This window comes from Corvus moneduloides, chromosome 3 (assembly GCF_009650955.1).
Source record: "Corvus moneduloides isolate bCorMon1 chromosome 3, bCorMon1.pri, whole genome shotgun sequence".
Taxonomy (NCBI): Eukaryota; Metazoa; Chordata; class Aves; order Passeriformes; family Corvidae; genus Corvus; species Corvus moneduloides.
The window spans coordinates 38,425,898-38,442,499 of NC_045478.1; the positions used below are offsets into that span (position 1 = coordinate 38,425,898).

A 16,602-nucleotide genomic window follows, 5' to 3' on the forward strand; every position below is an offset into this window, starting at 1 on the left:
TGAAAAGTCAACCTGCAATTTATTATTACTCTGCCATCTTTAAAAAAAACAAAAGGCAGTTTGATTACTGCAGAAAAAAAAAACATGGAACAAGAAGCTCTGAGAGCCTGGATACCTCTACATTTCATAGAATTATAGAATCACTAAGGCTGGAAATGACCTCTAAGATTATCAAGTCCCACTGTACACCTGGGGTCACTGTTTTTACCACTAAACCATAAGCTTTTGAGCCATTCCTGGGCAGCCTGTTCCAATGACAGACTACCCTTTCAGTGAAGAAATTTTTCCTAATGTGGAATCTAAATCTTCCTGGTGCAACTTGAGGCCATTTCTTCTTGTCTTGTCAATTGTTACTTAGGAGAAGAGATCAACCCCCACCTCACTACAACCTCCTTCCGGGTAGTTGAACAGAGCAATAAGGTCCCCCCAAGCCACCTCTTCTCCAGGCTGAAAAACCCCAGCTCACTCAGTGTCTCCTCACAGGACTTGTGCTCCAGACCCTCCAGCAGCTTTGCTGTCCTTCTCTGGACATGCACCAGCACCTCAGTGTCTTTCTTGTAGTGACCATGCCCAGGTGCTAGGAGTGGCTCAGTGGTGAAGGGCCCATCTGATAGAGCCTGCTCCTTCCCCCGTCTCCCACTTTTTGAGTACTGCATTCTGTTCTGTGCCTTTCACTTTAAAAAGCACATTGATGTGCTGGAGTGTGGCCAACAAAGGGCTACAAGGCTCTTGAAAGGTCTAGAAAACATGTCTTATGAGGAACAGCTGAGGGACCTGAGGTCGTTTATTCTCACGAAGAGGAGGCTGAGGGGGCCTTTATCCCTCTCTACAACTCCCTGAAAGGAGGTTTTGGGGTTGGTCTCCTCTGCCGTGTCTGCAGTGACCGGACTAGAGGGAATGGCCTTGAACTGAGAGAGGGGACGTTTAGATTAGACATTACAAAAATATTTTTCACTTAGGGTGGTCAGGCATTGAAATATTTCCCAGGGAATTAGGTGGTGGAGCCACCATCCCTGCAGGGGCTCAAGAGGCGTCTGGATCCAGCTTGGGTGATTAATGGTTATGGGTTACAGTGGTAGGGCCAGTGGACGGTTTGTACGGGACGATCTCAAAGTCCTCTTCCAGCCGGGACGGCTCTCTATGACTGGGAAGCAGCTCCGCAGCCCCGCCAGAGGCGGACGCGCTCCGCCCGCTGCACTGCCCCCGCCGCCCAACGGCTGAGGGGAGAGGCGAGACCCGGGCGCCGCCCCGCGCCCCCCGCCCGGGAGGGGGCGCGGCGCGCAGGCGCTAGGCCCCGCCCCGCGGGGAGGCGCCGCAGGCTGCGCGCGGTGAGTAGCGGGGGCGGGGGGTGCTGTGAGCCGGCGTTAATCGCCCCCCGCCGCCCCGGTCCGTGAGGCCGCGGTGCCGAGTGTCCCGTGTGCCGGGAGTTCCCCGCTGGGCTTTTTTCAAACTGGGGCTAAACTGCCCTATTCGTCCCGGTGGCGGCTCCAGGAGCCACTCGCCGCCCGGTGTGAGGTTGTGCGACTGCGCCTTGGCCTGCGCCCTTCCCCAGGGGATCCCCTGCACCGTGTCTCCCTCTGCCCCTCAGTAATCAGGGTTCAGCCAAAGGGCGTGTTTTTGGCACCTTTGCTCAGGTGCTCGTTAGGATGGTTTGTGGTTGGAAGGGACCTTGAAAAATCATCTCGTTCCAGCCCCGCTGCCTAGGGGCAGGGACAAGACTTCCACAAGACAGGTTGCTCACAAGTGCTATCCACGCCTGGCATTGAACACTTCGAAGGATGGGGCATCCAGAGCTTCTCTGGGCAAAACCTGCTCCAGTGCCTCACCACCCCCACAGTAAAGAATTTTTTGCGTTATTTTTAACTAGCTTAAATTCTTTCAGTTTGACAAAGGTATTTGTGGACATGCCCAGTGTGTGCAAAAGTGAGACCTGAGTGCTGGGCCCTGCTGAGGTGGGTGGTTAAAGTGGACTGCACTACAGTGGTGCTTGGGCTGTCCTGTCATGTAGAAGAGTTTCAAAAAAATAAAATTTTTCCTAGCATTGTCTTTTTAGCCAGTGGTCTAAAGACTGATTGTGCTTGGTCCACAGGTAGATAAAGCATTAGCCAAAGGCAAGTGAAAAATCCCAAGCCCATTATGAGGAGACTTAGATACGCTGTATGAAGATGTGACTCTCCAAAAGTTAATTTTAGGATGTACAAAATAAACAGAATTGAAAATTGGTGTGCTTAAGCTGGGAGTGTTAGATAACACCAGAGGCGATCAGTAATATTTACACCAGCTAAAATTCATGCTGTAAGAAGACAAACTGAGTGTGAATTTGCATTCAGTGAATGCAGCTCTTCCAGTTTTTTTACAGAAATTACACTTGCTTTTCATTCTACTTCTAGGAAGTATTCAACGTTAAGTAACATGTCTTCCACCAAACCTCCAAATGAAAATGAAACACCCAAAGAGAGAAAACCAGGACTGAGGAGCGTTCAGACAACTATGCTTTTCCGAGCTGTGAACCCAGAGCTTTTCATTAAACCTGTAAGACAGTCGTTCTGAGCGAAACTAAATATGCTTGAAGAGATAACAGTTGCTTTAAAGTAATCATTACAATTCTCTGTGCATTATGTAACCATCTCTTGTTATGCAAACCACTCAGAAATATAACTAAAAATATTTTTACTCTTTTCCATTTAGATTGTTGAGAGCGCAGAACATTACATTGTTTATTGCAGTTTTTATTTCACTGCTATATTGTCTGATTCTTTTGTACCTAGCCAAGTTGCTTTCAGACAGACTGTTTAGAGGCATATTACCCATCTAATTTGACAGGTTAAGTAATATTATTACTTAGTATTACGCAATAAAAACAACAGGAGTTGTTTTTAATATTTAAATGGGAACAAATCATAGAATGCAAACTTTTTTGGTATGAAATGAGGCGATTTTTGGTAGCTTTTCAATATTTTTGATTTTTCTTTTTCTTTTATAATTAAGTTGATGATACTCAGGTTTTGTTAGCATTTTCAGAACCCAGGAATGAGTGAAATTTTTGCATATAATAAATACAGATTTAGTATAACAAAAGTAGGTTTTGTGATAAGAATACAAAATCTGGTTTAGAGGATTGTAATCAAGGTTGCTTGGCAGGAGCAGAGTGCATTGTCCCAGTAGTATATCCAGATGAACTCTGTTAAAAGTTTGTAGTAGAGACCTTTAGTAATTGGGTTTGGCTTGTTCATTCATGCTCAAGCAGCATTTCCAAACAGCAAAATACAGAGTACTGGGCAATGTGCTGCTCTGTCTCCAGAAAGAATCTTCTTTTCCAAAGGGCATTCTTTTTGCTGTCAGAAAATTCAGTCTGCAAGAAGGCAGTGATGATTTTTGCAGATGTCACAGTAGTTTACTGCTCCGTTTCTAAGCTGAGATAGAAGAATGTAATGTTTGAGTTTAATTAAAAGTGTTTTGACTAAAAACATGTACCAAATTTTTTTCTTGTCAGAACAAACCTGTGATGGCATTCGGACTGATAGCAATTAGCCTCTGTGTGGCCTACCTTGGTTATTTGCATGCAACAGCAGAGAACAAAAAGGACCTCTACGAAGCAATCGACAGTGAGGGGTCCAAGTATATGAGGAGGAAAACTTCCAAGTGGGACTGAGAATGTAAGAAAGGAAATCAGTAAATCACTCACAGAACTTTTCAAGGCAACTACTGCTATTTTCTCTTTCCCTTGAAATAATGTATTAATGTCTCTCTTGCTGTTTAATTCAATTCAAGTTCCTTTATAAAATGCTGTGCCTGTACAAATAAACTGCAGTAAAGATACATAAAAGTGATTTTAAGAATTGCTCTCTGCGATCTCCACAGAGATCATTGTCAGAAGACATGAAATCGCCTCGGACCTGCAATCAGTACTGGTAAATGCCTTAGAAACTGACATGAGAGTTCAGCTTTCTCTTTGCTTTGATTAAATGAAGTCAGGGGGTTATCTTTTTTTTTTTTTTTTAACAGAAAGAATAATGTACTATCTATGAAAAGAAAAGTTGATATCTTGATCTGTTGATAACAGTGGTCCAAGTAAACTAATTTTAAGGCAAGGAAGATCTGATAAAGCAATTGGTAAAGGGTTTTATTTCATCAAGGAAACTGTAAAATAGTGGCCAAAATAATCCTTGGATGCTTAATATACTCTTCCTTGCAAATAAAAAAAAGGAAATCAGTAGCCAGGTAGAGGAGAAAAAGTGAAACAAGTGCTTCTCTTAAGAGAAAGGTAGGAAGAACTCAACCATTACCTTTTCTGTTTGGCATCATACAACAGATCAGTGAGCATGCTGGCATCAGCCTGCCAGTTGATAGCTTTAGCTCCAGGTTGGCCAGAGTTTGTGTAATATTCTTCACTAGTCAGCAGGACTAGTTTTATTTCAGCTGCATTCAAAAATTAAATTTCTCTATATTGCAAAGTACATTATATGACATTAATTTATTGCAGGTTACTGAACTCAAAGTAAGGAATGAAAGTCTGAAATCCCCAGGTACTGCTGTGAGTGTGGCAGGAGGGTGGGTGGGCATTGTGGTGTTTCCCTAGCACACTTGGTGGTCTCTTGTGAGCCTTTGAGCAAACTGTACAGGCAGGTGTCTTCCTGTTCCAGCACTGAGTCCTTCTCCTATGAACCTCCCAGCTGCTTCTGAGTGCCTGACATTTCCTAGACAGTGTCCCATTAACCAAACTCCAAAACATGTGGTGGGAGGGCACAAACCAGGCTATGACCTGTTTCTACCATGGACCCTTACTGATGTTCTGTTGCAGTTTTCCATTCAGTTTTCTTGTATTTACAGCCCCAACAAGGGCTCCCAGGAAGCTGAGAGACCTCTTTATTAACTCTCTTCTGACCAAGGTGGCTTCTGTCAGGCCAGTGAAGGAACATGCAGGAACTCCTGCTTTGCCACTCTGGGAACTGCTTTGGGTTTTATCCAAAGATTTTGGTACTGAAGATAAAAAAGGTGACTGACTGCCTTAAGGGACAGCAGTTGCACCATGGGATTTCTCTGTATCTCCCTTTAAGTCCTTCACTTTGAATCTGTGAGCTTACTCCTATTCTTGTTTATAGTTAACTGTATCTTAAATTCAGCTGGCTTTGGTTTAGCTACCTCCTTCCTGAGAAGGGAAGTGAGCTCTACCTGTAATAAAGCTTTTTTTTAAAAAAGGGCATTTTTGCAGCCTATAAAAGCAGACTCCCCTCTGTGAGCCTGCTGCCCTACAACAGCAAGGTTCCCGAGCAAATCTGAGTTTGCGGGTGAGGAAACTACTTGCCTTTTGATTGGTGAAAGGAATTTCCAGGTGAAATTATAAAATATTCAGAACTCTCATATGCTGTGCATATCCTGCAGAATATATTTTGTTTGGTGTTTGTGAAGGATCTTTAGAATAAATCTGTTCTTTTAAAAATGGTCGCACAGGATTTTAGCTCTTTTCAGTTCATTGAAATGCACAGGTCTCGTATGTTTGCATGAATTTAACTAAATATTCCCAAATCAGTGCTACAAGTAAGTATTTTTCCCTGTTTTTCTGCAGGCTTTTAAAATACACACTTTGTTCCTCTGCAGATGTCTGCAGATGAATTGAAAGCCCATTCTCTTATTTTCACATATTTGAGAATAATGCAGGATTTGGGTTCTCAAGATTTTCAGTTACATTTTGTGAAGTGAATAGGGATCTGGCAGTTACTGCGGAAAAGGAAGTGGGGCTGGGAGGCATGAAAGATACAAGACTGACCTGGACAGGGTGTAGGCATGTGCAGGCCAGTGACACTTCTTGCAAAAGCTGTCTGAGGTGGGGCCTCTTGAATGTTGGCTGGAGTCAAGTCCTGTTAACCAGGTTACTTTAGAACTTTGAGGTTGAAAGAAGAATGAGTATTTAAATTTGTCCTATTATTTTTTTGGCAGCTGCTGTACAGATAACTACTAATGATACAAAATTTATATATAAAAAAGAGAGAAAGCAGTGCAAATACAGAGAGGTATGTGGTAGGTTAATGGATGTTACAGTATCAACACAGGCATTTGCTGTTTTAAGTACCTGATTTTTATCATAAGAACAATGTGTGTATAGAGATTAAAGGGAAAAAAACCCCACCCAAACAAAACTCCTTGGATAACAAAATTTGTTTGCTCAGCTTTGAAAGCATGGCACCCCTTATGCATCTGGAGAACGAGCGCACAGCACCAGTATAGTTTCTTTTGTTCTGTGTTTCTCAGTTTCAGTCTTCAATATAGTGATAATTATCTATAATGGATGATAACTGGCTTGACAAAAACTGTGAGTCAAAATGATTTCCTGGGCAGAGGCACTTTCAGATTTTTGCCAGTTCCTTACTGTCTGTGCTGACTTTCACATCTTTTTCCAAGAACAGCAACAAAATGCTGATTAAAATATCCAAAACTATAGCTGTTGTACTGCTCCTAAGATCTCCTTAAACTACGTGGTGTGAATGGGAGTTGTTGGCATTCAACAGCAAAAAACAATTGAACAATTAAAAGGCCAAAGCATACTGTGATGCTACTTAGCTATTACCTGGGAAAGTTAGTCCTCTGTGGGCGAAACCAGCCCTGGCCAGTAACAGTTGCTACGTAGGAAGCTGCATTTGGGCTGGAAAGGGGCACTTCATGAAACCCTCCCTTATCATCTGACTCCTGCGTGTTACTGAATTGTCAGCATGTGTAAATCCTAATTGGAAGGCAAAAAAGCTAACTTGGTAAAAAGTAATTGCCAATGATTTTTCTCCTTTCACTGGCTTGCTGTTTGCTGTAGCAACAGTAAGAGTTTTGCCTGCAAGTGAGATCTGTCAGGAATAGAGTTCTGATACTTTAGTAACTATTACAGAACAATACTGGAACATCACAATGATTCAAGTCCTGATATGGATTCCTTTGTTGTGCTGTGTGTTCAAAAAGGGTACCACCACCACCTCCCAGTGCTACTTTTGATCAGATTCAGGAGTATAAGCCTTCCAGAACACGGTATTAAACTCCTCATAAGATAATGGGAAAGTTCATTTCTGAAATTCCTTTCGTTGCAATCTGAGATTTAGGAAAACCCCAAGACCTCTTGACTCTATGTGTTCTGGCCAGTTGTGAATGCATTCACATCGAACTGCTGCACATTAGTAACTCCAGTATATTTGAGAGGGAACAGGGTCAGCTGTTCTGCGGTGCATGAAGCACTTGGAGTTGGGCATATGTAATGAAGTGTGAAAGGCTTTTAGCAAAGGAGTTACAGGACCATTAGCAAGTGTTTTCTAAAGCTCAAGTACTTTGGTAAGTACTATGTTTGATTTGACATCTGTGCAGATCAAACCCATCATCCTTCAACAAGACACAGCTGGGATATTTTATCCTGAATCTCACCATCTTACACCTGATTCCGGCACCTGACCTAAGACTGAAGCTCTGTACAGTCTCTTGAGGTTTGATTCTTTCATGGCATGCCACAATGATAACCGCAGTGATGAAGGGCACATGGTAGCATTCATATGTTTGAGGATCTAGGAAGAATCTGAAGTATATGCTATGCCTAATTGTCATAGAAGTTTTGTTCAGCAAAAGTGTAAAGTTTTGTAGAAATCACGTTGTGCATGGTTTTTTAATGTGTGTTGTGAAGAGGATTGTTTGGTTTCTATTATAAACAATATCAGGAGTTTATTAGTGTCCTGAGAGCCCTGGCAGCAGGGTGAGTGCCATGCATGCCTGGGAACATGAGGCTTCAGCTTTGCATTGACACACATAGTGTGTCACACATGCAGAAAGCCAGAGGCCTTCTCTTTTTCAATTATTTTCTCTTCACTGCTTGATAAAATGGACAGGCAAGAGCTGTGCCATCAAAGCACAACATGCTTTCATTACTGTGCAAATAGGCAGCATGACAGAACTGAGTGTTTGACAACCACGATTGTAATTCTGAATTTTAAAAAAAAAAAGTTTGGACTGGTTTTTTTTTTTAATGCTTGGCATAATCAGGACCTGAGATTTGAACTCTAGTGCCAGAAGAACTAGTTGGCCAGAAAAATGACTGGCTTTGTCTTTGTACTTGACAAGATGTGAGCTTGAGCTGGCTGGATTTTTAATTCACTTTCAGAACATTTCACTATTTTTCTTTTCTTGAATGAAGTTTATGACTTCATTTTAAGTTCATTGTTAGGCCTTGTTTCAGCCAGCAACAGAACCTGATTAGGTACATTTCCTGAGAGCAGTAAAATACAGAGTTAACTTTAAATCTGTCCTGAAGGTTCATGTCCATCGAAGCTAGGAAAGTGTTTAACAGATTTGCTGAACCTGGGCCCTAAGGGGGATGGAGGAGAAGGAAAACTGCCAGCATACTTCCTAAATGAAGCACACCAGCTGTAGCTTTATGTTCCTCTATATGCTTGGCTCATGCTTTATATGGCTTTTTTGGATATCTGAGAAAAGACTGAAATACACAAAGAGATCCTTCTGGATCTGACCCTTCCTGCTTTCTGCACCACTTCACGGGGCTTTTCACCGCCGGAGCATCCAAGCGCTCCTCAGCCAGGCATTACTCAGCATGTCTAACACCTGTCATCCTTAGTCTTGAAGCCTCCCACCAGATGACAAAGGGCTCACAGAGAATTGCTGGAGTGTTTTGCTTTGGAATTTTATTTTATACAAGTTTCTAAATAGCTCTCTGTTTATACTGCAGGCAGTCAGAGCAACGCACTTGGCATCTCAAGAGGAAAGGCAGGGATGTTTACAGTGGTCTTAAGTTTTCAACAGAGTTCATTCCATTTTATGGAGCTGTTTTCCAACGGAATTGTGTCTCTTGCTGTCATAGTATCTGCTGACAATAGCTGGCAGAAGCTTAGTTCCTCCTTGTGTTCAACCATTCAATTACTTGCCATAAGACTGTTACATATTTTCGTAGACCTGAGTGCTCTGGATTTGAACATGTACCATTTGCCCTGATAATACTGGCTCCAGGGACTAAGGGCTGGGGAGCAGGTGCAGAATTCTACAGCTGAGACAAAATAAGAGATAGATATAACTGAAGTAATTGCAAGATGTTTTATATTTGTTGGGGTTTGTTTCTTGCAGTTCATTTTGAGAACTCTTAGCTTAGCTCTTAGTGAGCTAAGTGTTAACTAACAGTGAGCTTGGACAGCTGGTAGTGGAAAATTTATTCATCATCTGTCTAAGCAAACACATCACTGCATGAGTGATTGAAGTGGGGTTTTAAGTGTAGGATAGATCAAAGTTCATCACTCTACCAAACTGGAAAGTGAAGACAAGTGAAGTCACTGATTTCTTGTGGAAGAGTTTAATTCATATAAAATACTTTGAACAGGTATTTGGCACACTCTGGCACTATTTCTGACTGAAAAGCCTTACCTCACTGCACTGTGGAAGCTCTGTGGATAGCTGACATTCCCTGTTCATTTTCCTCTTACATCTACAATGAAAAAATCCTAACTGCATGTTCACAGTTGTCTAATTAAATGCATAAACTGCACAGAACACACTGTTTGCATGTGTGTGTCTGTGTGTAAGGCAACACGAGGGGCAGTTCTGCAAGCTGCATGTTAGAAAACCAAGATGAAGTTGAAGAGTTTCAACTCTCCTTGAACAAACAGTTCAAGTTCTCTTACACTGATAGATAAGTAGATCTGTTAGTTCTTCTCTACTAGGGAGGACATAATATAATCATCATTCTGCAATGCCTTACTGATCACATGGAAGGAAGAAGTCACCCTGTCTTACAAGGTTAGCCCACTTTTTGTCTGGGATACAGTGGTAGGGACTGATACAGACCATGGCTGTCTACAGGGGTAGGTGTTCTCTGTGCTGGACCTTACTCCTGGGCACCTCATTCATCCAGACAAGACCAAGGGCCCTGGTGAGTGCACATCCCAGGCCCTTCTTGATCTACAGCCTTTGGAGGCATGTTTGGAGAGAGGCCGCAAGGGCTTCAGATCTGGCCAGCTGTGTCTGTACGTATCAGTGCTGCCATCACGCTCTGGGATGGCATTGCTCGGCAGTGTATGCACAGCACATACAGCTCGTAACAGTCAGACACTGGCATTGCTTCTCATTGCCTCTTGGGAAAGGAAAAACATTTTGTTTTACTGCTTTCAAATGTTAAGTTGAAGGTGTGTTTGTTCTTCTTAAAAATAGACTGTCATCCTAAGTCTGTGTACTTGGTTTTGTAGAGATGAAAGGAGCCACAGCTTGGCCTAAGTGAGTAGCTTGGTAATATAGAGGAATAGACAAGATAGCAAGTAGTAGGATCACTGTGGGATCTGAAGAGCTGTTCACCATGGACACTATTTGGTATTTCAAGGAAATATTTTAGCAAGTAAAGTAACTAAGCCTGATTTAAGAGATTTTTTTCCCCTTGTAGTTGTACTCACTGCACAATATTAATTATGGTTGACTGGCAAGCTAAAATAAAAAGGCATTTCATATTCTGTAAATTTCTGCATATCAGGTACTGTGAGTACATGAGCTACTGGTAGCTAAGAAAAATCATGGGTTCAGACATACAAGCAAGCCTTCCACTGCATGAAGCAGAGACAGCACATATTTGTTGGCTTGATTTTGTTCCTGTTTGAGAAGTATTGCAGCATAAGAAGTAATACTACCCATTTTACTTGCAACTCTGATTCTGAGGGAGTGTGAATACATTCTTTATGACTGTTATGTCTGAATGATGCAAATAAAGAATCTTTCAGATAACATCTGGACCCTCGAATGCCAATGATGGCACATATTGACAGCAGAGTGCATGAGACAAAGCCTAGAATGGGAAGCTGTAATGCTGCGGTGAATAATACAGAAAGCAGGATTTCTCTATTAGTCATTCAGGAGATGTCTAATAATTGCCAGAAAGTACCACAGTCTCAGGAACAGTCAAACTTTCTCTCTAAGGCAGTGCAGTAGAAGACTGAAAAGTGGGTTGTCTAATTACTGTAGCTGAGCAGCTGAACTAGTAGAGAGCTGTGGAGTATGGCTGAGAAGCAGCTAATTAATAAAATAGAGACATCTTGCTCGTTAGTCCCTCAAAGGTCTGCAGAAGAGCTCTGTGACGTCTTAAAAGGAAGATATGCAGATTGTGAAACCTCTGAATGCCTCGCATGGAGAAATGAAGTGTGAAAGGAACTAATGAGGCTGGTAGCATTTGGAGTGGGAGCGCGCACTGTGTGTGCGTGTGAGGCAATTAAGGAGCCGCAGCTCCTGAAGGGCACCGGAGCACAGAACAAATGCACCATGTCTGTGCGTGGGTGGAGGGTACCCACACTGAGAGAAACCCCGCCATTGGGACTGGGGTTACTGGTGTAATTTCCTTTGCTGGGCTTAAGTAACAGAAGTGCAGCGTTACATTTGCTGCTACTTAAAATACAGACAGAGAAAAGCAATGTCAGTGACTAATAGCAGAATGCAGCAAGTGTCAGGTGGGAGATGCAGATGCTGGAACAACTGGCATTAATATTGCCTAGTAAGTACAGTACATGGGTGTTTTGGGGATATCTAGGCAGGGTTCTGCCTGGGCATGTGTTGGCAGTGACCAGAGAGAAAGACAAATCCTGGAAGGAAGACTGAGCCAATAACAAGAATGGAAATATCCTCAGGAGTGAGAAAACCTGTGCTCCCTTCATTGCAGTTTACTGAGACAAGCAGTCAACTAGCTGTCTTTGGGTCTGTGAGCAAACCAAGAGTAAGGTAAACAGCTTGACTAACAATAGGTAGTAATCTAACTCCAAGCCTCATTCTTATTGCTGGGTCTTGCCTTTCTTTTGTATATTTGGACTTTTCCACTGCACAGCTGCAGTCTGCTGTTGCTTTTCCTAAAACTTGAGTGATTAGCAAAAAATCCTACTCATCAAGGTGTCTGAGCACCATATTTTTCCCATTATTTTTCTTATAAGATTACATTCTTCCTTCCTCAAGTCAACTTTCTTAAAGCCACAGGCACTTCCAGTTTGTTTATTCAAAAATTTAATCCACAGTATAAACGGAATATTGCTGGCTATTCCACTTTATTCTGTTTTCCTTCACTGCTCCTTGGCAACTTAAACTGCTGATGCCAGATTAGTTGCAGGGCTCTGGGTGCTATTGCTGCTAGTCACAATAGCTGCAGTCCCTTTCCTGTGTTGCCTGTGGTATCCCACAATGATTCCTGGGGTTTGGGGAGTTTTGGATTTTTTTACCACACATTGCTACATGTGCCACACATTGCAAGAGTTGGATTTCAGAAAAAGAGTAATTGAACTTTGAGTCTAGCCAAGTACTGCAAGTACTAGGTTTTGTAAAAGAGTAGTTTAACTCTGAGGCTAGCATCTGACCTACTTTGACTCTACACCTAAGGTGTTAACCATCTTTGAGATGTTTCTGATAGTCCCTCTTTAGTATGAGGTTTATAATCCTGATTTATACCCAGTTCTGATTTTCAATGTGGATTTAAAAGTCAGTGACCTGGACCTTCAGCCTTAAACTTCACCTTGAACGATCTTATAATTTCATTATATTGGTAGGAATTTGATGCTGGACACTTAGCTATTCTACTGAGTACCTTAAGTCCTTCTGTCACATTCCTTTTAGAATACTAAGTATGTCTGTCTGCCATATATGCTTATTTCTGGGTCAACTGACTAGGTGATTCCCTCTCATCCTGTTTTCTGCTCTCCTGCTTCTACCTGGACAGCATCACCATTCATACTGAGTGACCTTTCAGGAGTTGCATCTAATTTCTCAGTTACAAAGGACATTTCTATTATCAATAATGATCTCAACTTGAATGTATCTTTCCTATATTTTGAGGAAAGTGGTTTTCTGCATACTGTTGTATTATAAACACATTCTTTGTATATAGGAATGAAATTTCGGGACTTTTGAAATAAAGGTCATTGTAATAAAAGGAGATTAATTCTTAGGTTACCTGAACTAGAATATTTAAATGCATTAAACCTTCAGAGCTGACTGTCATGAGAAAATGACTGAGGAACTCACTCTCAAAATACTGTTCAAGGGGATACACATTCTCTTACATTTCCAGTCTGACTTGATAACTGACCTACATAAGCTGTTCTTTACAGACATAGCTTTAAATAACCTTGGAAAGTGTCTCTTGGAGCTCCCAACCTCCTCCTCTAAGGCCTAACATCTTCCTTCTGAACACCAAATGCTTGCACTTTTTGGCTTGTGATTTTCACTGGCTGCAGGTTGGAGGACTCAAGATGCCAGCACCTTTTAAGTAAGCTAGCTAGAAGGTTTCCCTAACCATATTTTCCACATTCAAAGCTTTTCAATAAACCATGAATTCAAACAAAGTGTTCTTAGATGTCGTAAGTAGTGGTTATGCGAGTAAATGCATCACTGCTGTGCTTGTGTCCCATTCCCTTTAACCTGACTTCTAGCCCAGATGTGGTGACAATATGACAGGTATGTTCCACTGTGTCACCGCAGTGAATCCTGGTCAGACTGCCTGAATACAAGCATATTCTTGCTTATGTGTGCATGGCTGTGAAAATGTGAGTGAATCAAATTTAGTTTAAAATCAAAATTGCCCATAAATGTAATACACAAGAGCCCTTTGTTCATTTGAGGAAGAGGAAGGTATAACACTGAAAAGGTATTTCAAAGGGAGATCATAATGCTTCTTTGAGCCTTTTCCTTAGTTTGCTAAGTAGAACCAACACAGAAGGTTTTGGAAAACTGCATTCTCAAAGCCAATGTTGTCACAGTTCTTGTTTAGCTACATGCAGAGCACATTTTCTTTTGGGCACTGGCTCACAGTATTTCAGGCCCTTTATAATTAAGGTTGTGTTACAATCTTTATAGTAGCACACCTAGATAATGAGTTACAAATTAAACATTTATACAGCTTACCTGGTACTTCAGCAGAAAAAGTACGAAAAAGCCATAGCAGAAACTTGTGGAGGCTCTTGCCAAGTCATAATAGGAGCTGCTATGGTTGAACATGCATACAAGTTATCTGAAGATGGGCAGTCCTGGAAAAAGAAAAGTGTAGCCTATGGCTCTTATGAAGAAGACCTTTATGAAGAGTTCCTGTCAAACACTACATAAAGTGTAATAAAGTATGTGAGGCCTGCAAACTCGTTAATCCCAAAGAACCAGGGTGCATGTGCCTCAGATCTGTCAAAGCACAAACTAGACCTGAAATATTTCCAGCACTGGCAAGGCTAGTATCAAAATGCCAGCTGGGTCAGCACTGGAGCTCAAGTGTCAGTTTTCCTCAAGGTACTGTAGGGCTGCAAGGCAGCACTAAAGAGGATCCTTTGGGGGTAACTCTTAGTACAGCCTCTCCCCCTTTGTACAAAAGGAGAGTTTTCTAATTAAAACTGGAAAGTTATTCTGGAGTTGGAGCTACATGTTGAAAAGAGATTGTGACCCTTCACTTTCTGAATCGGGTATTAAAAGTACCCTCACCTTGCTAAAAAGACATTAGCATTGCTTTCAAGTAAGGCCACATTTTCACATAATGAAATGTTCTGTATTGTCCTTCCCACCTTCTTCTTTTATTATGGCCCAACCATTTGCTCTGGTGCTGGGAACTGGATCAGGGACCTGATTCCACTTTAAGAGGGGAGAACTGTGAGTCCAGTCAACACAGCTATTTGTTACAAAACAGGATCTTTGCTCTTGATTCAATAGAGAACAAGGTAAATGCTTGCTGACATGTTTAATGCATTATCATGAATCATGTGGGGAATGCAGAGGAGGAAGTGGCTGCTGCTGTAATGTCTGTGTTAAACTTCTCCTAAACTCTCTTATCTCTGAGATTGACTGTTTTGTGGGGTGTGTGTGTGTTAAACTTATTTCCCTGCTAGAAATTAAAAGTCATATTAGTGGTCACTTTTGAATAATAACTTGGACGAGCCTAGGTTAAAGTTAACTGCCTGAGGTATGTTTGTTTTTACAGGGCAAGTCTTGAATTCTACAACAGAAAAAAAACTCCAAACCTGTAAATGTGTTTGTCTTCTGACTTTAATCTAGAAATATATTTATACATTGCATTCTTGTGCCAATGAAAAACCAGAAAACAAAGACAACAGATGCCATTACTATGATGAGGAAGAGGAGGCAGCTCAAGGAAATGAAAAATCTCCAATTTCTTAATGTGTTTAATCAATATCAGAAGATAGCTGTGAAATTATTATTCTTGTAACCAGCTTGTGTTAGTTTCCTATTTCTATTTAGAAATAAATGATTAAATAAATGGTAATTTGTCTATGGATAGTTGAGAATGGAAACTGGGTGACATTCAAGAATATATATATATATATATATTCAATAATATCCATCTCTTAGTTATTAAACAGATGGTGCTCTTCTATAGAAGGCTTGCTGACCTCTCCTGGATAAAGACTCCTAAATGGTTGGGAATGCTGTATTTGTTAATGAGAGAAGTCTGATCTCCATCACAAGCTGGATCGATCCTTTCATTTGTTAAAAACCACATTAGATGAAACCAATTGCTGTAGTCAACAGCAGAAAATTCCTATTCCATCTCACAAACCATGTGAAAGAAACTGGGTTTCAAAGCGTGACTTGGATAAGACTGTAATACTGGGTTCAGTTCAGTAAGCTGAGCTTTTTAAGTGAAAGCTTGGAATTACTAACTTTGCTGCCTGTGGCTGTTGTCAAGGCAGACATAAAAGCCACACTACTAGTCATAATCCATTGTCGAGAAGGGTAGAAAGATTTTTTATTTTCTCTACTGCTATTCTTATACCTCTTCACAATGGCTGTGGCTTGATTTAAGATTGGCTACTTAGCAAACAATGACCATTCAGGCAGTAAACAATCAGCTGTACAAGCAAAAGTATAGTTGCTACATATTATCCACAAGTTCTTCCTTGTACACTCTCAGTGTCTCATAACAAGAACATCCTCCCCCCATACCCAGAACATCTTCTCTCATTAATATCTGCTTGGCCTTCTCTGTGGGTTTTACTAAAGTTTTAGATTTTCACTGTAATATTCTCACAGGTAAATTCTGACTGGTTTCAGGTCTGATTCTGAGAGACTGTTAGTCCAGCTGTCAATCTCCTCAGCTGCCAAGGGTAAGTTCTTTTTTTTAAAATTCTGCTGCCAAAAGGAGCTCTATTGGCAGGTACTGGAGAGTTCCTGGTTGACTTTGCTGGAAACCTTGCAATGTTACAGAAACCACCAGCCACCCAGTGTGCTGCATATGGGACACGAACTGTAATTCACTGACATTATTGCTGGTCAATTAGAGGTGCACCCGTGTGACTGAGGCCTTGATCTGTGTCTCTGCTGTGCAAGCTGACACATGCTCTTGCAGGCTTGCCAGTTCTGCACTGAGCTCTGTAGAGACCATCCTTTGCAGGGCCTTCACCGAGGACAACGGGGAGTTGGATTCCTTTCATAGTATGATATGGCACCACTATGATCTTGCCAGAGGATTCCTGGGAAGCTGCCAAAAAGACAGCAAAACTTTCTTTTATTCCATTCAGAAGGAAAATAACCTGGGATTCTCTACACATACCACACTAACAGAGCTCTTTCAGTATGTGCCCCCAATCTTTTTAGCTTTAAATCTAAGGTTAAGATGTTGGA

The 16,602-nt window shown here is 41.6% G+C and overlaps 1 protein-coding gene across 1 annotated transcript; it reads left to right on the top strand.

Moving 5' to 3' along the window:
* Positions 1–1,291: 1,291 nt before the first annotated feature.
* SMIM8 (small integral membrane protein 8) lies at positions 1,292–5,444 on the top strand. Its single transcript, XM_032105006.1, has 3 exons — positions 1,292–1,328; positions 2,391–2,532; positions 3,494–5,444. Exons 2-3 carry the CDS (start codon positions 2,413–2,415, stop codon positions 3,650–3,652), a joined length of 279 nt encoding a protein of 92 aa, XP_031960897.1. The 5' UTR covers positions 1,292–1,328; positions 2,391–2,412; the 3' UTR covers positions 3,653–5,444.
* Positions 5,445–16,602: the final 11,158 nt, after the last annotated feature.